Source organism: Plectropomus leopardus, chromosome 13 (genome assembly GCF_026936395.1).
Source record: "Plectropomus leopardus strain MGB_pleo_1.0 chromosome 13, ASM2693639v1, whole genome shotgun sequence".
NCBI classification, from domain to species: domain Eukaryota; kingdom Metazoa; phylum Chordata; class Actinopteri; order Perciformes; family Serranidae; genus Plectropomus; species Plectropomus leopardus.
This window is the reverse complement of record NC_142188.1, coordinates 11,938,976-11,960,672: the sequence shown is the minus strand read 5'-3', so window position 1 is coordinate 11,960,672 and position 21,697 is coordinate 11,938,976. Positions and strand designations below refer to the sequence as shown.

At 38.8% G+C, this 21,697-nt stretch overlaps 1 protein-coding gene across 2 annotated transcripts in view; it reads right to left on the bottom strand.

The window, feature by feature from the left end:
* The window catches only part of ryr2b (ryanodine receptor 2b (cardiac)), an 87,639-nt gene that overhangs the window by 45,109 nt on the left and 20,833 nt on the right, over window positions 1–21,697 (bottom strand). The window contains exons 26-54 of one of the 2 annotated variants that reach the window (XM_088086955.1): window positions 21,279–21,487; window positions 20,190–20,364; window positions 19,193–19,401; window positions 18,843–19,029; window positions 17,831–17,963; window positions 17,381–17,495; window positions 16,928–17,088; window positions 15,735–15,894; window positions 15,426–15,512; window positions 14,912–15,138; window positions 14,426–14,639; window positions 13,161–13,787; window positions 12,858–13,058; window positions 11,921–12,032; window positions 11,643–11,783; window positions 11,084–11,360; window positions 10,664–10,778; window positions 10,300–10,432; window positions 9,842–9,945; window positions 9,454–9,589; window positions 8,045–8,231; window positions 6,899–7,007; window positions 5,243–5,363; window positions 4,805–4,974; window positions 3,756–3,976; window positions 3,035–3,125; window positions 2,458–2,598; window positions 898–1,061; window positions 471–549 (exon numbers count right to left, since the gene is read on the bottom strand). In XM_088086955.1, the coding sequence (XP_087943081.1) occupies window positions 471–549; window positions 898–1,061; window positions 2,458–2,598; window positions 3,035–3,125; window positions 3,756–3,976; window positions 4,805–4,974; window positions 5,243–5,363; window positions 6,899–7,007; window positions 8,045–8,231; window positions 9,454–9,589; window positions 9,842–9,945; window positions 10,300–10,432; window positions 10,664–10,778; window positions 11,084–11,360; window positions 11,643–11,783; window positions 11,921–12,032; window positions 12,858–13,058; window positions 13,161–13,787; window positions 14,426–14,639; window positions 14,912–15,138; window positions 15,426–15,512; window positions 15,735–15,894; window positions 16,928–17,088; window positions 17,381–17,495; window positions 17,831–17,963; window positions 18,843–19,029; window positions 19,193–19,401; window positions 20,190–20,364; window positions 21,279–21,487 (5,006 nt within the window). The remainder of the gene's footprint in view (window positions 1–470; window positions 550–897; window positions 1,062–2,457; window positions 2,599–3,034; window positions 3,126–3,755; window positions 3,977–4,804; window positions 4,975–5,242; window positions 5,364–6,898; window positions 7,008–8,044; window positions 8,232–9,453; window positions 9,590–9,841; window positions 9,946–10,299; window positions 10,433–10,663; window positions 10,779–11,083; window positions 11,361–11,642; window positions 11,784–11,920; window positions 12,033–12,857; window positions 13,059–13,160; window positions 13,788–14,425; window positions 14,640–14,911; window positions 15,139–15,425; window positions 15,513–15,734; window positions 15,895–16,927; window positions 17,089–17,380; window positions 17,496–17,830; window positions 17,964–18,842; window positions 19,030–19,192; window positions 19,402–20,189; window positions 20,365–21,278; window positions 21,488–21,697) is intronic. The other variant, XM_088086956.1, reaches the window with a different exon arrangement.

Sequence of the window (21,697 nt, the reverse complement as noted above, 5' to 3'; positions counted from 1 at the left end):
ATCTTATAAGGGCAACAAGCCCCGAAAGAAATCTTAAAAAAACCCCACCAAAGCAACACAATAATATAGACAAACAAACCGATCAAGGGTGTGGTACACCAGCAGCTCCTGTGTTCTGCTGAGTAAAATTACTGTTTTTATCAAAGGACTCTGATGGCTTTGAAGTAAACATAATAATAATATAACAGCTTCAGTTTCCCGTCAGACTGGGCTGTCTGTCAGCAAGGTACAGTACTGATAATGATTTTTGTAGGTGGCTATTTTTTTTTCCTGCTGCCCCAGTCCACAGCAGTACAATGATTGGCTTCCATGGCAGTACTCCGGCTTGCCTCTTCAAACTGTGTATGTGCCAACCCCTTTAGGTAATACACTGACTATGGATAAGAACTCATACAACCCCACTTCAAAAAAAAAGAACTAAATCTTGAACAGGCCATTCTGATTTGAGAAATTATTATTGCGATGTTTACCTTGTCCAAGGACCACTTCTCATGAGTATGCTCTGCATACTTGTTCACAACAAACTCCAGTCTCTCTGGCACTGATATGCTAGTGCAGGGAAAGAAATAATACATCATTATATAATAATTTCATTGTATCTGAGGCTTTGGTAATATTGTTTTACAAACATTCATGCCAATAAAGAAAATTGAATTTAATTGAATTGAATTAATACATCATGTAGCTCTTACCTACAATAATACATTAAGATACAACAGCGCTTTATTGCTGGAAAGATTAATCAAGAGCATGAAAATACATTTTCATATCCACACCTCTTTGACACTTTGTCCTAATGTTAATCCAGTCCTTTACCTGGAACAGAACAAGTCATCCATACACAAATTGTGCTATTCATTATCCATGAATAATAAATATCCCTGATCAGATTCTTACCTGGAGGTATTAACAGGCTGGGGGTCAAAGTGTCCGTCTGTGTCCATCGAGGCTTTTCTATCTGTATGGGACACACAGCTTGAGTCCATGTGGTCGGGAGGTAAGGCCTTGGCCACGGCAGCCAGGCACTGGACACACAGTCTGAATAACTGAGGCTCATAGGGCTGCAGAGGTGGAGGTGGAAGGGTGGTTTTGGAGACAGTGTAGGAAGAAGGACAGAAGAAAAACAGACAGCATGAGACATGATGAAATAAAAATGAGACACAATTTCCTGGAGAAATGGAGAACAAAGTTTGTCATTAAAAATTTCAAACAGTCTGCCCTCCTGTGCCAGTATCTGTAGAATAAAGAAATGATAAAATATGATTGCCCTAAAAAGCGATGATACATTGTCACTATGTATAACATGACATTGTTAGTCAATTTGAACAAAATATGTTCCTTTTTTCATTTTCAAATGTGCGGTCATTATGTTCATACGCACATATGAAACTAAGTGTTTTTAACCAAATCTGGCATATCCGGGAGCTGACATCCACTTGCATGGCTGGCACTGCAACTCTAGAATTGGATGATATTGGTTAAGCCTGGTTTTTCCAATGGCGACAATGTGTGCTCTTGTTTAATTTGAGCCTGTGTCTGAATTTTACTAACAGAGCATTAATTTAAGTCAAATTTAATAACACACTGGATTTAAATATTTTGGATACGAAGACCTACCCCTGCATAAATAATGCCTCTGAAAAAAACTGCCAGAAACCAAATTGTGTGGTCAGAAAATCCGATTTCTTCAGCCAAAACCAGGCTTTAAATAATGTTTTAGAAGTTTGGCTGCTGAGAGAAGGAATGACATTAATGATGGAAAAAGTTATAAAAGAAAGTTGTATGAAATTTAGTACACATATATAACATTACTCTAATAAGCCTTCACCTTATTTTTCAGTTGTAGCCGCTCTACAATAAGCATAGTACAATAAATAGGGCACTTGAAATACTATGCCTACATTAAACTACAAACACTGTAATATTTCTCTGAAGAGATTCCTCTGTGCAGTGCTGACTCGTTTTCTGAAGCCGTTTGATGTGGGTCACAAGAGGGATTGGAATGATCTTATGAACTTAGCTCTTTGATGTTTTCATGTTTCAGTCAGGTAAGTATCTGTCAGAAATATGCTGGCTCATGCATGCAGTCAACTGAGGAAAGAGTCAGTTATTGCTTATGTCTCTTACATTTCTAGCAACTCTGTTCAAGGAGGTTTCATACCAGGATATGAAAAATTTACTCTTAATCTCAAGTGTGCTGCATCTTCCTCCACTCAGGTTCTAGAAGTACACTAAAAGAGAAAATCAAATACAGATCTTGCTGTTTGTCCTGAAATAAACCTTGAGGATGGCGAAAGAAAAGAAGGTGCTGAACCAATTCCAGGATCATACTCAAAAAACAAAGGTACATTTATTCACTTTCTGCAGTTTTTTTTGGTGCTCCACAAAAATATTTTTCGAATTGAAAATAATTTCTATGTGATTTTAGGATTGACACAGATATACAATGTGTTTTACCGTCTTTGCCAAGGCCTTGAACACGCCCCAGAACAACTTTCTTGACAAGTGGAGCTCCTCTTCAGATGCACAACCCTGGTTACCCAGTGGTCCAGCCAGCAAGTAGTACTTCCACCTCTGCTCGTAGTGACTGGTCAAGAGCTGTTCGATTAAATGATTGACAAATGTATAATTTTAAAAATGAAGTCAATTAAATGTATCATTTTCAAGGTATACTATGCAGGAATTGTCAGTTAATGTTTGTAGACTGCTGACATTGCTAGTTCTCAACAAACCACTTCAAATTAACAATTTTCAAAGCTTCCTCTTGTTACTTACATTTGGCACCTGGTTGCTTTTTTTTCCAATATGTCTCAATCTAACCTAAACATTCTGAAAACAGCTAAGTGAGAAGAAAAGTAGAAAAAACAGGCATAGGGCAGAGTCTCTGCAGATAAAAACACTGCCATATACTTCTAGTTGGTCAAAGGTGATAGAGGTATTACTCTTTTAAGGAAAATCCCATATATTATACCTTTACCTTGGCGTACTAATATATTTTCACATATATTGTAGTAACTGCTAAGTGTTTATTCACCTTTAGTGGCATCTTGCTGTAGTCTGTGAGATGAGGAACATCGAAGACAAGACGTCGAAGAAGAGGCTGCATCATAGATGGCTGGAGTTTACTGAGGACACAAATGAGTATGGAATTAGTCACCAAAACAAACACTCACATACACACGCACACACACAGACACACACACAGACACACACACAGACACACACACAGACACACACACAGACACACACACACACACACACCAGATGAATGATGTTATGACTGATTATCATGTCTCAACAGAATGTCACATATAATTGAGAAGATGCCACGGGCAAGATGTTAATTTGTCAACATTTTTGATGAACTTTGGTAAATTCCATCTAAATTGGGCAAAAACAGGCTTTATAGTGATTCATTAAGTATAATAAGTGGTAATAAGAGTGCCCTGATGTGTCTGCATCAGTTAACAATATTTTGTTGTCATTTCTCATTTCTCTTGTCAACATATGATTTGGCCAAACAGCAAAAAAAACCAGAAGATACAGGAAGCTAATTGTGCAATAATGCTTGAATTAAAAATGGCAGACCACGGAAGATGTGTCTCAATAACACTGTATCACAGCATGTATAATCTATTAGTGACTTGCTGAAAAATCAATATCCTATCTGCAGGCAGCAACAACTCGTTGAAATAATAACCAAGCAGAGATAGAATCATAACTCTGCAGGTTGCTTCACCAACTGAAAGCACTACCTGCACACAGCCAGCAGACAGTCTTCAATGGTGTCTTTCTGAGCCTTGGTCAAGCTAAGAGCCCTGGAGAGGCTGTAGACTGCCTGGATGAGAGAATCCACCAGGAGAGCGTGATCCTCTAAGGCACAGAAGAGAGCTGCACATTTGGTGAGAAGGGGCAGCACTGATACACACAAGTATCTGTTGAGGGCCAGGGCCATATCAGTGGATCCTAAGTCAGCCTGCAAGAAATAAGAAAGGTTACACTTAGAAGAGTCAACAGTCCTGGTGAAGTGAAGAGGCAGTAAGAAGAAATGTATGGAATGTAATTTAAGTCTTAAATAAATACATTTGGCCATGAAACAAAACCTTTTGAAAAAAATCTCTGCACACCTAAGTATGACAGGTGCATTGGAGGAAGTGCAATCTTGAAGACAAAATGAAGAGCTCCCACACACTGTCTCCATTATTGCTGGAATATTTTATTTTTTTACATAAGGTAACGTTTTGGTCACTCAAACCTTCGACAGAATTTTTGATTTTTTTTTTTATCGTGAAATAAATAAATAAAAGCGCCCTGAAATAATTTTAAAGTAGTCCTTTGAAAATTGTCATTTTTAAAATGAAAAACTACTTATGAAGCTTACATATATATGTATTCATAGCCTCATTTATTAATTTCAGACTTTATTTCATAGCCATTTTCATATATTTCAGAGGCATATTAATCTGTTTATGTATTTATTTATTTGAGATTTACTTAATTGGTGGTCCACTTATTATTACACTTATTCATGAGATGATGGCTTGATGAATTACTGAAAAAAATAATTTTTATGTAAGTCAGTGCAGTTGAACACTGAAGTCACGTTAACGGGATTTTTTAACAGTCAGTAATGTTAAACTGTGGTACAGTCAATGTTAGGCTGGGGGGAGAGAAAAGTGGATATTTTTCATAGGTGACAGAGTGCAGCGAGGATTAATACAAAGTCAGAGGTCATTTCCACAATGTTACACTGAATCTGTCAAGCAGGTGAACAGGGCAGCAAAATATATTTTTCTCTGCTCACTGTGTCAAGAGAGACAGCTGCCTGAAGGTCAGGCAGAAAGCCAACTTCTAGCAGGTGGAGAAGAAAATTCTGGTCCTGGATGCCATAAACCCGGTCCAAGAACAGAACCATAGCTGCCTTGTGGTCTGGGCAGAACACAGTAGATAGATCAGGCTCAACCACCAGGCCATCTGGACAAAGAAATCGACAGTAAATACCAGATGTTAGGACCATGTGCATTGTACTTTTATCTCTACCATATATGCCGCTTTCTCGTCAACTACTGTCCCCATCATTTACAGGATGGTGACATAACAGGAGAGTCAAAGGAACACTAACTGCAAGAATAAACATCTTCTAAAAAAGCACTTGAATAAGCAACTAAAGTCGGCAAAGCAGGTTTCTATGTGATGGCTTAATACATGCTGAGTTCATTGTAGGAAGATTGGCTCATTTGACCTTTAGACACTGAAGGAACTTGAAAGGAGATGCTGATGACTCCCTCGAGATCCTGAATGGGAATGAGCGACCTGAGAATGGCTCTAATGCGGATAGCTTCTCCTTTGCCTCCTTGAATCAACTGAACAACAATTCAGAAAAAACAAAACAAACAACGTTACTGGTCAGTCATTTTAAGCTAACAAAGCATTCACGCAGAGTACACGCAGAGTACACTGGTCATAAACACACAGTAACAACTAAAATACATAGAATTATGCACATACTGTGTTAAAATGTATTGTTGGTGTAAGGACGGTGTGCTGGTTCTATAAAAGTTTGTCCGAATGTTGAGCTGCAGCCTGCTTTGCTGCAAATATGTTTGCATCAAACCTATAGAAACTATGTGGAGACTGTTTTGTTGATTAGTTTTCTGAGACAATGTTTTGTATTAACTATTGCTGATTTATCTTTTCAGAGTGTTTTAGTTGTTAATTTGTCTTTTGAAGTGTTTGCTTTACTGTTTCCGCTTTTATTTTCTGTTATCTTTTTTGCATTTCTTCTTTTTAGTTTTTATGCATTTTTAAGACTTCTACAAAGCATTTTGAGCTCCCTTTGTGTTTGAAAGATAAGACACAAAAATGTCCTTGTCTTGTTTTGTAAAATGCATCCTTTCAAAAGACAATTTTCCTCAAATGCTTATACTGACAGTCAGGTGCACGTTTACTTCCCAAGCTGTGAGGTTTGACTGGTGAGAATCTCACACAGGTTCTGACAGGCTTAACTCGATTACTCTGTCAATACCCAGGAAGCACCAAGGTTAGAGTGTTAATGGACATCACAGACCACCAGTTAAAACGGGAGGGCAACGTATATGACAATATGTACACTTAACCTTTAAGGCCTGCTTTGATATTACACACTTTGTATCACTCTGCACACAAAATGCCCTTTGCAAAATCAAGCTTTAAAAAATATTATAAATTAAGATTATTTTATACTTTCATTAAGTAAACTTTTCAGTCCTAATCATAAATGTCAAAAATTCATTAATTTTCAGAAATTTAACCCTTTAAATGCCAGGTTTTTGTCAATATGCCACTATGTTTTTATATGAAAAAAAGAAAACATGGACAAATTAAATCATTATTTCTTTTGAATATCACAGCCTAGGATATCAAAATGATTAGCAGCAACACTGATTTTTATACATGATTACTTTTTTGTGCAGTGTCAAATATCCATACTGCTCTGCATACAAAATGCACAAATCAGGCAATTTTGGAATCTTGTCACATAGATCAGATTACGTGAATCAAAGGCAAAATGAATTCCACTTTATTGGCATGTATTCACGGTAACATCATTTGAGCAATATCTTTTGGGAATTCATTCTTTGTGAATTCATCAGTTTGTGTATATCAAAACAGCATAATACAACAAAAGTCTAAATGTTGCAGAGTCAGTGGTCGAACAAAAGATCACAGTTTGTTTTATGTCTAAACATACAGTATGTGGACTAAGTAAAAGCAGTAAGCTGACTTTTCCGGTTTGTTTGGCTCATTCTGACTAATTATTTAAAAAGCACTTTGTATACTTTTTCCATTGGGTTTTACATTTTGAGACATCAGCAGGTATTGATGCAGAAGCTGCTTCTGAAACTAGGAAAACACTTACATGCATCTCGGGAGCACAGCGCCCCAGCAAGTCGATGAGGGCTGAGTAGAAGGTCATGATGGCGTGTCCCATGTGAATCAGATCATCGTCATTGTCCTGGACAACATCTCTGTAACAATCGTAATGTCAAAAGCTTGTTGGGAACTAAAATAAATCATTAATCATCATTTCAACAGAATCAAATGATTGATTGTCCGCAAATAAAGCAGCCCATTACTTAGATAAGATCTTTGCCTCTAATTTGTAATGACCTTAATATTTATTTTTAATTCGGACAATTACAATCCAACAGATGTAGACAGAGCAGTGCACTGATACCACCCCACATATATCTTGCTTAGCGCATCTTTAAAAATAATCAGTGACATTAAATTGTTACCTCATTGCACTTAGCTTATTTAACCTCTATTTACTGAAGAAAGGTTGGCTGAACACAGATGCTGTATTCAGCCAAGAAACACTCACAAAAAAACACAACAAAACAAAAAAAGCCTCAGAGAAAATTACTCCTGAGACCTATTATTATAGGGCATGACAAACAGAGTTCTGACCAGGCTTATACCTAGTACCCTTATACCTAATATGTTTTACTTTGTTTGAACTCTGATTCAATTTGCCAGTAAACTTTCAATTTGCAATGAGCGCAACGAGCTTGCAATTTTTTTTGAAAAGGTGATACAGCAGAAATGAGGGAAAACAGAAAATCTTAAAAACATATTTTGAGTATTCCTACACAACGAAATATAGAATAAAAAGTGATGCACTAAAACTAGGGCCATAAATGTTTGTGTGTTCCTGCTGATACAAGGGTCATGGGTTTGTGCACACAGCCGCACGCAGAATACACTGTGTGGATAATGCCAAAATGTGGAGCCAAAGTTCACATGCGTGAGGTCCCCTCACAAACTTTTAGCTGTTCACCGTTAGCAATAGGTGCTGAGACTGCTGAAGCTGAAAGAATATATGAGTAAAATGAAATAATTATAGACTGTATTCAAACATGCACTCATTAGACTGCTTTTCATGCATTGGCCTTTGTAGCATTTACAATTCATCAGATTGGTTTTACCTATCCCAACATATCAAATTATGTATCTGTGCACACATATGAAAAAAACTTAGCAATACTCAACGTCTGATACTGACAGTGTTCTGTTGGACTGGTAGGTAGGACAAGGTCCGTCCATTGAAGGGTCCTCTGAGATCCTGATTGCTTCCTCCATGGCTGCCAGGAGGCCATTTCCCCCATCACCTCGCAGGGCAGGGCCAAAACACTCAGGCCGACGAATCAGCAACCTCAACACCACATAGGCGTTCTCCTCTACGCTCTCACCTTTGGTCGAAAAACGCACAGGAGAGACTATCAGGTGGACTGGATGAAATTATGGATTTTGTTGTTTGTTTTACATTTCAAATCTCTCAGAGATTCTGATTGACTTTTTAGGAAAGGAAATCACTAAACTCATAAAACCAAGATGATCAATAGAATCAATATACGAAATGTACAGCTTAAAGACAGCAGTTAAGAGGCTGAGGTGAAATCACTAAAAGGCAGTTGGTATGTAAATCCAATCCCATTTGGCTGAACTGTCAACACCCTCAAGGACGATTTGAAAGGATGCCGTCTGGGCGCCACTTCAGAGTAAGACAAATCAATAGTAGAAGAAGCAGAGAGTTAATTACCTCTATTGCAAATAGTTTACTTAATTGGGAGCATGACATGATGCAGCCTCTTGTGCCTTTTGAACTTTGTATTTGGCTTTAGGTATTCTAGCAGTGTCGCAAACATCCCACAAGTAATAAATGCTCTGAATAAGTCAAAAGCATAACTGAATCCATAAAGACATAGACAATAGGGTTAGTGAAATTAATTAAAAAAAATTAAGACCACAAAAAAAGTAAATTTCACTTCATTTAAAATTGTTATATAAAATAAATCAAGCATACAACATTTCAGGGACAATAAAGTCAATATAATCAGTTAAATTCTGAATGATTTATCAATAGAAATGTCATTTAAAGGTCCGATATTATGTTCATCATCAGGTCTATACTTATATTCGGGGTTTCTACTAGAACATGCTACAAAATTCAAGCCTGCTCTGACTGGTCAGTGTTTCTGTGTCTTTGTCATCTGCACCCTTGATGTTTCTGCACTGTCAATGCAGCATGTGAATAACGAAAATGACTCTGTAGTGTTTTTGCATTTATATAGTACAGTTGTGACTTCATTAATGTCCTGAGGGCTTGTCTAAAGGCTCAGAATATGGGCTGTGCTCAAAATGAATAATTCTGTACCATCATTTTAGATACAAAATTATGATAATTCTAACTATAGTCTTTTTTAGGACATTTTTCCCTAGCTTCTTTGAAAATCATTTTCAAAATCTACTAATTTCTTGCAATTTGCATAACACTTCTTGTCAAGTTGCTCACTGCCTTTTTTTGTCTGAACGCAGCACAAGAAAAGTGCTCTCAGTCCAGGTGTCAAAGGATTGAACTATCACAGGATGTCGCTCTGCATGGGAAAACTATGGTTAGGACTACGTGGTTACCATTGCAGAAGACGGCAAAACGTAGAAAATCCAGGTAACGTTCGCCCTCCACTGGGTTCCATCCGATATCAGGATAACCTTTAGCCACTAGCATTGGACAGCTCTGCAGACCACAGCCAGCAAGGTATTGAACCACCTGGATAGTAGATTAGATCAGATATTGGGTTTTTGCAGCTGCTGTGCAACTGTTGGGGGTACAACAAAAAAACTAAGATTTCACAGATCATGACAGAGCCACCTAAGCACCCAAATATGCATATCAGAGGAGAGTAAAATGTGAAGGGACACTGCAAAATAATATCGAAAAGCAGAGCATGTTCACTACAGAACACAGCAATTATCAATTAACAGCAGTGCTGCAGAGGAAGGTACAGAGCATTAAACTCACCTTCTCTAGGTCAGGCTCCCTCAGCGCCAAGGCAAGTTCGTTATTATCCATGACAGAGGCTGCTGCCACATCCAGAGGAGTGGCCCCACGCATGGACGGTGAAGCTAAGGGACAAAGGCATAAAACTATGTGAACACCAACTCAACCAAGTATATATGTCAGAACATTGGGGCTTTTTACTCATGGGGACAAGACCCTAACACCTTCACAAGGTTATTTTCTTAAGTCCACTCAGTTTTTTGCCTCTCCCTGCACTGTATACTGTGTTATTTTTTGGAATTTAGTGCATTTTAAATTGCAAAATAAAATAAAAAATCCTAAAACTAAACTAAATCAACATCTCTCTCAAAAAACAGGTTTGATAAATCGAGTTCTGTAGTAAAATTAAGAGTTATTGCATTAAAACACATTATATGGGGGTTTCTGTTGCTACTGAGACAGAGAAGTGAGAGATCTACCTAGTCCCACACGGCTGTTTTCTAGCAGGTAGCTCAGATGATCAAACAGGGCTCCCTGATTATGACGGCTGATGCGGCAAAAGTAACACAAGAACCGACAGCAGCTGGCCACCATCTTGGGAAAGGTAATCTCCTGACAAAAGAAAATCAATGCATTGATATTAAAAAAAACACAATGTGAGGGTAGATGGTACAGCCGACTGTACTGCAGGGGAGTATTACCCTATTGATGATGCTTATCAGCCATGACACATTTATCTTTAAATTATGACCTATGGAATATCAATACTGTTCCAACTGATGAAAAGACCTGCATCTCTGTTACACACAATTTCTCCAAATAATCACTATAAATTACTCTCACCTTTGATTCCCCTTCGCCAAGAACATTGACCATCACCTCCATCACAGTCTCATGCATCCCCAATGCCCTCATTAGGTTGGGGTGCTGGTAGAAAACTTTATTATTCATGATGTCCCTGTACATAAAACATTGCATACAAAGAAAAATGACAATAATGTTGCAGATATTTTTCATACCACAAAGGATATTAGAAGGGATCTATAATGCTATGCCATATTTTATATATAATATTACAATCACAGATATTCATATAAGCAAGGCCAAAGTTTTAAAAAATGAGGTAAACTTGTGTAGAAGTGATCCTCGTAAGCTTCAAACCGTTTTGATTACTGCTATTCCACGTTACAGTCATTCCCCCGGCTGCAATGATGATACAGAGACTGTCTTCTAGCACAGACAGTGTGAGACAGACCTTCTTACCCTAATCTTCTGATCATCAGTCTCTCCTCTTCTTTCCCCATGCGGACACTGAGGAGAGAGCGAATTTGGCTCAAGGAGGACAGGAGGACCATGGTGTCTTCAACTGATGCCTGGCTGATCGTATAGGCTCTGCACAGGGGACCTGCCATTTGGCCCCCAAGGCCCTGATACTGGCGGTGCAGCAGTGAGAACACAGCCCGAACTAGTTCAGGGTCCTCCATCTCAGTCTCTTGAGCCCAGTGCACCATGGTCTCAGAGATCAGCGTTTTGAGGGATTCTGAAGAAGTAGTAATAAAAGTAGAAAAGTTGGGGTAGAATATGTAACATTATAACATTTGGGACTCTTTAAAGTATTTATCAAACACAAAGATTTTTTGGACCTGCTACAGTAGATATGTTTCTGGATGAATTCAACATCTTTGATGGGAGGTTGATACTTGATATTCTCATTCACATATCCACTTTCACCCAACTCCTCTCTAAATACAACTCAAATTTTGCACATAGATTAATAGGCCAAAAGTGAGATACAGAAACGGCTTTCACAACAGGCACTTACTGGCACTCTTAGTTCTTCTTTCTTCCACTTGTACGGGTGTCTTCTTCACTCCAATAACTCTTGCTACTAAACTGAAAAGTCTGTCTTTTACAGACATCTCCACATCCTCTTCATCCTCTGTGTCACTGTCCAATTCAATGCCTGCACAGTAACAGCCAGTAAGATTAGATTTACTCAGCTGCAATCATGCTAAGTGCCTTCTCTGTGCTTTTTCATTGTGTCCTGGCACAATGAAAGAATGAGTGAATTATTTAGTCAAATATAAACAGTGTTCAAACCACAGTGTGTGTTGAGGAGTTGATGGAAGTCCTGCAGGAGCCGCTGGATTTCCACTGGGCACGGACAGTTCTCCTGCTGCTCATTCTCTGCAAAGCTCAGTAGCATGTTGATCTAAAGACAAGTCACAGATGACACAAACCGTATACCAGGGTTCCCACACATTTTCATGGACAACATTTTTCAAACTTTTCCATGACTTGGCTCAAGGAGCCATAATAAAGATATCTTTTTTCTTGCCCCACTGGCCTGGCACTTTTCAAACATTTCAGTTTCAATCTTTAAACATCATTTCTGCTCGCTAGTATACAGGAAGGGAGAGACGAAACCAGGGAGACAATGACAAAACATACATGATGGTAAAAAAACGTCACACAGCAGGTGGGTTTCCATGACAGATTTGCGAAAAACAAAAGCAATATTCTCGACATGTTGATTGCTTGTGTTACCATTGGGCGTATTTTATATTCACAATTTCAATTTGCGCAATTTGAGGGTTAATGGAAACCCACCTAGTGGTGCATATTAAAACTTAGTTAATTCAACAGGTACAGAAAATCTAATTTGCCATTATGTTACATTGTGTGGAAGGTTATCCACGGAAGATTACTGCAACTGTTTCATTACACACAACAAAATCCCATGACTTTTCCAAAACTTTATATGATTTTGACTAATTTCATGACTTTTCCAGGCCTGGAAAATGTAATTTCCATGACCTTTCCATGTTTCCCATGACTGTGGCAGCCCTGGTATACGCCTTATCCTAAAAAACGCCACAGTTTTAATGTGAACCATGATAACGCAGCATTTTTTTCTTTTTAATGTTTTAATCTTTTAGAGTGTGCAGCTCCTGGAATATAGCAGAAACTGCAACACAGTATTTTGAACTGTAATATTCTCTGCTAAAATTCAGAATTGTATTTTATCAAATTCAACCTGCTCCTGTGGAGGTGAGCGAAACTCCTTGGTCTTGCGGGCAGTGAGGGCAGCAGACATGTTGAGTGCTTGCATGACCTGGTTGTAGCGAAAGCGTTGGTTCTCCTGCAGCTGACTCACAAAGCTGTCAGAGAAGGCGACCACAGCTTCTACTCTGTGGCGCACCTGGCAGTCACACAGGTAGGACAGCAGATGGCAGAGCTGGAGAAAGAAATGTATTAATTTAATACAGCTTAAAGAGATATAACAAAATATAACAGGAGAAAAATGACAAATTTCAAAGGATTGTGCTGGTTTGTTCACCTCAACTTTGACAGCTTCTGGAAGCTTCATTTGTAAAAGTCCTTCTTTCGAGGTGTCATCTTCTTTTTTGCTATCCTCTTTCCGTTGTTCTTCATCATCACTAGTTTCTTCCTCTTCTTCCTCCTCGAGGATTTCAGCATCAATGGAAAAGACTCCCGGCTCTATCAGCCTCAGAACTTTTTCCAGGTGTTCATCCCCAAATACCCCCATAACCAGTAGAGTATAGAAGAGTCTAATTAGGGGAACCAGCAGAAGCTCGATGCTGCCTCCTACAGGATCTCTCACACCCTGACCTACAGCCCAAACTCCAGCAGTCAACATCTCCACAGTCAGGTCTTTTATTATGTCCAGAGGGATTTCTGGGCTGTCTGTGCAGGATATTTCACCTGCACCATCTCCTTCCATCCCTTCACTTCTGACAAAACAAGGAGATGAGAAATGGATCCGTGGTTTGAGGGACGTGCTGAGCCTAGTGCTGAAAATGCCTACTGGAGGTTGAGCGTTCCCCCCATTAGCAGCATTAGCAGGGCTGGGATAAAGGGTGATTTCTCTGGTCTGGTCTGTCATTGGCACAACATATTCCCGGTTCATCATGTGACAAGCTGTGGCGTGGCTGCTGAGGTGAACCTAAAGCACAACAACACTCAATTATTTATTGAAATTCATACAACAAGCTTCTCAGGGGCAGAATAAATGCTGGAGGCTATGTGATAAACCCAGTGGTAAATCACTTTCATATTTTTTGGAACTGCCCGTTACTCTATCCATATTGCCAAAGAAATAGGGAACATTTTTAGAGTGAAAGCAGATTTTTCTTATGCCAAATTATATTTGGGGAGAACCTCTTAAAATCTCATGACCCAGGACAAATAACCTTTTTTAAGTACTTTTGGCTGCGAGCAAGACAGCCATCACAAATAGAAGTGGCTACAGTCAAACGCCCCTTCAAAGTACAATTGCATTCATTCATTGCATAGAGAAAATCGCCTTTTCTTTAAGACTGCAAGTTGCAAAAATGGACTACATACACTAAGGAATGTAGCCTTCTGTCTGGATAGTTGAAAAACCCTCTTCTGTACCACTGAGTGACTCTTACCAACCTCTAACCCCCCTTTGTTTTTCTCTTCAACCTGAAAATACCAACAAAAATAAAGTTCTAAAAAAGAAGAACACTCAATTATTTACCAAACAAAGACCAAAGTTTCTTCATCCAGTTGTTGATGAATGTTACCTTAAGAAAAACATGAACTCAGACACTTAATCACCTGAATAAGCAGCTGGTAAAATGCAGAGCGGAGGAGGCCGGGGAGATGGGGATTCTGAATGGCATGAAGGACCTGGGATTGGTCCACATGACTGCAGAGAGCCTGGCAAACTTTGGTGTTTCCAAGGGCGCATAAAGAGCAGTAGAGGAGGAGAGTGTGGTGGTGAAAGGTCAAGAGGTCATCACGTTCCGACAGCTCCAAAATGTCAACAGACCTAGACGTATGTCATGAAAAATTAAAAGACAATTTCAGTCTTGCTCAAGATCAAATTAAAGCTCCGGCTGATAACTTGGCACAATGTCATTCTGTTGCATTTTTGATGATGTTATACAATAAACAAGCGTGTGCTGCCTGGTGCTTGCAGATCACAGCAGAACAAAAGGCATGCGAAATGATAGACATGATAAACAACACATACATCGCCTTCTGAGCATTAAATCAGCAAGCCTAATCATAAAAAAAACAAATTTATTTCAGCTCTTTCACCTGTTTTCGTCAGGGATCTGAAGGGTCATGACTTGCAGGGGCTCACAGCACTGGACTCTCCAGCCGTGGTGCTCATCAGGCCGATCCACCATCACATTTAATGCACGGTCAGGCACTCTGGTCCACGAGACCGGGTTGAGGTGCTGGACCTGAAACCTTGGAGGACACTGTGGGGTGACATTCCTTCTCTGGCTGCGAAGCAAACCTGCCGACAACGGCATCACATTCTGGATTGAGAGGAAAACAAACACAAGGAAATATGTAGCAGACCACCAAATACCTTAAACAAATAAAACAGGCTAAAACATTTACTTCAAAGAGCTGAAAGTCTTCGACACTGAAATGTTCACTAACAAGCTGCAACTTAATTAATTACTGATCTAATCTGTCAACAACAGTTTGGTCAGTTTTTCTGAAGTATGTTGCTTTTTCATATTACACTGACAAGCAGAAAAGGGTAAAAAAACAACATATTTCTAATGTCTTTGACAGGATTAAAAATGTGTTCCTTTACCTTGATGCGTCCCAGTTCAAACTGAAACATGTTGCTTGTGGTGGGTTTAACAAAAACAGCAGGAAACAGCTTTGTGCTGGCTTCCACCTAAATAGCAGTGAAACAATACTACATCAGTTTAATAACGCAAGACTCCAAGTTAAACATTACTCGATAGAATTACTTCAATAAGCCAATGATTCCAAGCGTAACAAAACTCTATGAGGTTTAATGTGTATTAAATTTAGACAAGCATACATGGTTTTCATTTAACAAGAGGAAAAATACAGATTAGTATGAACAAATCGTATAAATTCCTGTGCAGCCTACTTGGTAGAAGGTGGCCATCTCCACTCCGCTGGAGGTGAAGGTGAGCAGCCCGGTGGCGGTGTCAATTAAACAGCCAATTTCCAACCCTGCACTCCTCCGGCTCTGAGACAAGCCTGTTGCCTCTCCAGCGCACACCATGTAACAATTACACCGCTTCACACTGAGCAAAAGGAGAAGGATGCATTTTTACCAGTGGTGTGCTAGTAATATGTCATGAAAACTCAAAAGAAAGCAATAGACTGGATATAATTAATCCTTTTCTACTAAATTGAATACAGCATTGAGCATTGAAGTTCAGAATCAATTAATTCGCTGTAAATACACTTTCATAACTGAGTCTGTGATTGTGGTAAGAAAAGGATAATCAGGACACAACAACTCTGATTGTAGTTTGTATTTAGATTCTTGAAAAAGTTATGCATACTGACAAATTAAAGGGACAGTTTGGGATTTCTGAAGAGGAGCTGTATGGAATACTTATGTATTGTCAGTACATTACAAACAGTAGCTGACGGGGCACGCATCCCAAAGGGGTTGATATCAAAACATATTTTTAGCCACTTTAAAAAAGGCCTACCTAAAAACTTAATATCAGTCTAAGTGGATGCTATATTTAGAGTATTTTTACCGCTTTACCTCACCGCCACACAGCCTTTTCCTTTGGCATTACATTTCTCATCTGCCACCGGTCAGCAGTTTGGGTCATTAAGTGCTGTTAGCGGCTGTTATGTGATCCTATTTAAATTAAACTTCACATTGAAAACACTCCCAATACAGCATCCACTTGAGACTGATATTGCCAGCTGGGGCTGTTTCTGCAAAGCAGGAACGTGCAAACTGCCAGATATTGTATGTAATACACTGACTATACATAACGTTGTTGTTAGGTGCAAACCTCGTATATCCATATTTCACTATTTTCATTTTTTTCATAAATGAATTCTATAAGTCCCCTGCTGCATCTATCAGTAGGTTTTACCATTTCTCAACCAACAAAATGTATTTAAAAATGCTTGTGACTAAACCTCCTATCTTCATTGGATCCTGTTAAAAACACAATGTTTTTTCCAATTCCTGAAAAATGGCAATTTTGGAGATAGAAGGTTTGTGCCAGACAGCAGCGATACAAATCTCAAACAGCCCCACTTCCAAAATCCTTAACTATCCCCTTAACAGTTTAGGAATATACTAACCTCTCCTGTACTTTCCCACTCTCATCTCCGAGGGTGACGGTCACAGTGAGGACACTGTCTGTGTCAAAATTCATGTCGTGCTGATGGAAGTCAGAGGTCACCCAGCCTGCCCACACATTAAACGGCTCCTGGCCTGGAAGAACTCTCACTGAGTAGTAATACTGAAACAGAGAGGGCAGTCAGTGTCATTGTTTGGTACATTACATCGACCAGCCAGAAGCTTAAGAGCTGCAAAACACAAGTGCATGAACCCTGCAGTGCAATTTGTTTCATTTTAGTGCACTGTGAGGCAGCAGAGTGTCCAAATACATCTTGTCTTTTCAGTTATTATATTTGGGTATTAATGAATCACTTAGAAATAATGGTACAAAATATTTGTGTTTCTTATTGACATTGATTTTTTTGTATGTTGTATCTGACAATGATGAGATAATGAGAAAATGAAAGTCTTACTCTGGAGCTCTTGATAAGGTGATCATGGTCATCTTTGTCTACCACGACATCTTCTAGAAGCCGTGCAGATGAGTTGCTGCTGACAAGGTCTGGTTTAGTCCTCTTCAGCATGAATCTTGTAGAACAGAAACACACAACCGTTCATACACACCACAATGAGCTTTGTAGACTGACTGTGATTTGTTCCTTTTTAAAATCATCTCCCGTTTACTGTCATTTTTACTGAGGAAAACTTCAGTCATAACCATAATTTTGTCATTTTAATCGCATAGCAGACACAGATGGACAAGCATACAATACATGACATTTCTAAGTGACTGGTGCATTATTATTCCAACTAAAGTAACACTAATGACCCAGCTATTGAAGTTTTTGTGTTTCCTTTTCCATATTCCAAATTATATGCATTTTGTGACATATCATCCCAGTTTTAGTTGCTCTAGCACCTACCGTTGTTTCAATCTGGATGTTTTGTCGTGACTATGATCTTTATGGTTGAGCTCATCTCTGGAGCCAGCAAAGCTGTGGGCTGACTTCATCAGCACTTCAAAGTCAGAGTCCACCTCCTCCTGCTCTTTCCTTCCTAAAAGGACAACGGGAATTAATTACAGCAGGGCCCTGGGGAGCTTAAGAGGAACAACACATGAAGGTCATAATTGTACAATACAGTGATGGAATGTAACTAGGTACATTTATTCAAGTAAAGTACTTAAGTACAAACTTGATATACTTGATCTCCACTATATTTCAGAGGCAAATATTGTACTTGTTACTGCACTACATTAGTTTGACAGCTTTAGTTGCTCTTAAAATTACAGATTTTCATCCCCTTTCTGTGCAGTGAAAAACGCATACCTCCAGATGTGGTGAATTTGAATGTTTGTGGTGAACTGAAGGATTAAGTGTTCCTTTATGCGTTGAGAAAATCCTCCTACTTCTTAAGCTAAATACACTATTAAAAAACCCTCTTGGATCAGCTGGAAAATGCACTGTGAAAGCTGAATAGAAGGCGTTTTTTTTTGACACCATGAAAAGTTGACTTTTTAGAGATATGTAGTTCTTACAGGACAGCAATGCTACAAACATACAATGATCTTGTAAAATGTGATGCATTGCTGTAGATTTAACTACCCAAGAGTATATAATGGAGTTAAAAATAGCACTTTACACATTGACAGTAGAAAATTGCAGCACACACATTAATGCAGCAGTAATATTAAAACGACATATTAACAGGGAATATTTCACTGCAAAACTACTTTTACTTTTGATATTTTTAAGTATATTTTGCTGATATTTCATATCAACTTTTGCTTAAGTACAGTTTTGAATGCAGGAATTTCACTTGTAGTTGTGTATTTTTAGAGTGTGGTCTTGTGGTCCTTCCTAAAGTCATTTGAGCTCCCTGTGGCTGACTCTAACACACCGTATATTATATGATATGATGTAAAATGATCTGAACCTGGAGAGAGAGAGCTGGAGGCCACTGGAAGCACGCCCCCCGCAGGGCTAGTGAGGACAGCAGCACATTCGATGGACATGCTGAGCCGGTAAAAGCCCATCTCACTGCCTCCACTGTGGTGTGCAAACAACCGCTGAGAAACCCTCAGGCTGGATAAGGAATCCTTTGAGCCATTGACTCTGGTGACCTTGAATAAGATTTGAACAAGATTTTCAAGATCAGTGCTGTCAATTAACCACAGCTATAAGCGACCCAGAGTCCCACTAAGCCACTGCACCATACTGCACGCTTCAGAGGACATACTACCCAAGCTACAAGGTAAAAGAAAGCCTATAGACTTGTAAACTAACCTGTAAGTTGTGATCATTGGGCATTATTGAGGTAAACTGAGGCTGTCTCCAACTCATCCAAAGGGTTGGGTCTCTGGCCATGTTGACAGCAAACGGCTCATAGCCTTCCTGCAGGCCACACACAGTAAAGTACTGCAGAGAGGCTGCATTGCGGCCCAAGTTTAGCCTCCCCATCTGGTTCACCCCAACACTGACCACAGGCAACAAGCCTGGAAAAAAATGTGTGGAGAAACAACAAGAAGTACTTCAGTGTGAGAGATATATTTAAGCCTTGCATAAACGCGAACATAAAACGTAAACCTAAAGTTTATACTAGTGCCACATTAAGAAACATTCTTTCAGATTAATAAACAGCAAATAAGTGAAATACGCTGTATAAATTCAAAGATAGAAAGGGGGGTTAAAACTTAAGGGGAAAATTGTATTTGAAAATTACAGTGTTTGAACCACCAGGAAAAGTTTTTGTTTATCAGTCTGTGTCAATGTCCAAACATAAACTGGTTTAAAATAATGTCTAAAAACATGATTTTCATGAGGTACTGATATGAAGAGGGGGTTTGACAATCACCAGGTATTTACGGGGTTTACTGTTTATTTATTTGGTAACTTAATATTCATTTTTTCCTAGTTTATCTTACTCTTTTTCCCCATAAATAATAATGTAAAATTGAAAATTCTTGATTTAGGGGATGTGGGTGTATGCATATGTTAAATTAATTAGAGTGTAAGTTGAAATTAATAAGGACGCTAGTTAATTAAAATTCAATTACTTACACAGAAGGGGTGGGATTAAATAAGTTTGTACTTCTTCTCACTCCTTCTCGAATATGTAAACCAAGTCTTCATGTGTTTGTACATTTCTTTTGCTTCATGTTTTTCATTGTAAATATTGCTTTTTTATAGCTTTCTGCTTTTGTACAATAACCTCTCTATTTCCTTTTTTACATATTCGAAATAAATTCAATCAAATAAAATCCAGTCACAGATTCTCCCACACCGTCTCTGATATCAAAGTCCTTGGCAGCCAGCTCTGATCCTCTGTCATTAAACAGCAGCTCTCCATTGAGCGTGACCATCATGGTGCGTTCAGCCATGTCCACCAAGCAACCCACCACATCGCCTCTTTGCCACGGACGTCCCAGGGGCTCAACGCCCTGATGGTACCACTGAGCCTGAAAGCAAAAGAAAGACAAGGAGTTAGAAAAACAAACAAACACGTAAAGCCTCACACAAGAAGAAATATTAAAGAACCAATATGATACAGAAATAGTCCAGCAGCACCCATGGTTAAATCATGGTTACTCATCTTAATTATCACTGTGCTTTTGGTCAAGCACCGAGTTTAATTTAGATAATGGTGCCTGGATGTGCAACTTAAATGTTGAAGTAAGCTATTTAGTTTGACTTTCTAGTCCTTACTTTCAATTCCTCTCATTAGATGGATATTTTGCAGATAATAAGGCCACAGTCATGTCTGTCTGCTCTCCAAAACATCTTCTGGAATCTTTAATGATCACACAGCCAAAACACGTCAGTTTGTAAACAAGATCTGACTTTTTAATAGACCCAATCATATGAAATTCTGTATGCTTCTATAAAAATTATAACACGAAGGCTCCTCGCCTGAACGAATACGCCAAACCCTGTATTGCTTCCCAAACTGATAACACTTCACTCTTTTTGTTCTCACATTTCACAATAAAAATCCTTGAAATATACACAGTATTAATGTGAGAGAAAACTTTAATTCACTCATAACATTTGCTGAAAAGAAACTCAACAAAATAACTAACAATACTCTTTGGTAACTGGGGAAACTAAAGCTCAGTTGACGTACTTTCCTTGTGCTGTAACCTGAGCTTTCATTTTGTCATCATGAAAGTGAGGCTTAAAGCGAATCAATCTTAATGCCGATTGTGTCTTTTCTTATAGCCACTACACTGTGCAGTCAACATTTATCTCATAAAGTTAAAGCAAAAAAAAAATGTGTCCATTTCTACTTTCATAAAGTCACACTGTGATTAGGGATTATAGCTGTTTTGTCAACAACATTGGACATGTGGCCAAGAACTGTCAAATTTCTCACCTCAGATCCATCGAACACGTATGCCTGATCATCTGAGCCGAGCTCTTTCTCTGGGGTACAGCCCAGTCGGGCCCAGCCCACTCTCATTTTCCCAGCTGTCACTATCTCAAATTCAAAATACCACTTCCCCTTGGTCACAGAGTATGATTTATCTGGCCGGAACACTCTGCATTTCTCCGCAGAGAAGAGACATGGATTTGATAATGTGGCTGTAAATCCAAGAAACAGAAAAAAAACATGGTTATCTGCTAAAATACTACCTGATTTGCATTTAGTTCCCATTAAATAGTGTATCTTTGCAGTAAAACGCTGACAAATTCTGCAGTGTTGTGAATATTCAGTAAAACGGTGCAACTAATACTCTCTTGTGGTCTAGCTGATAGCAAACTGAGCCTTATCTTAGTTTAACTAACGTGCAT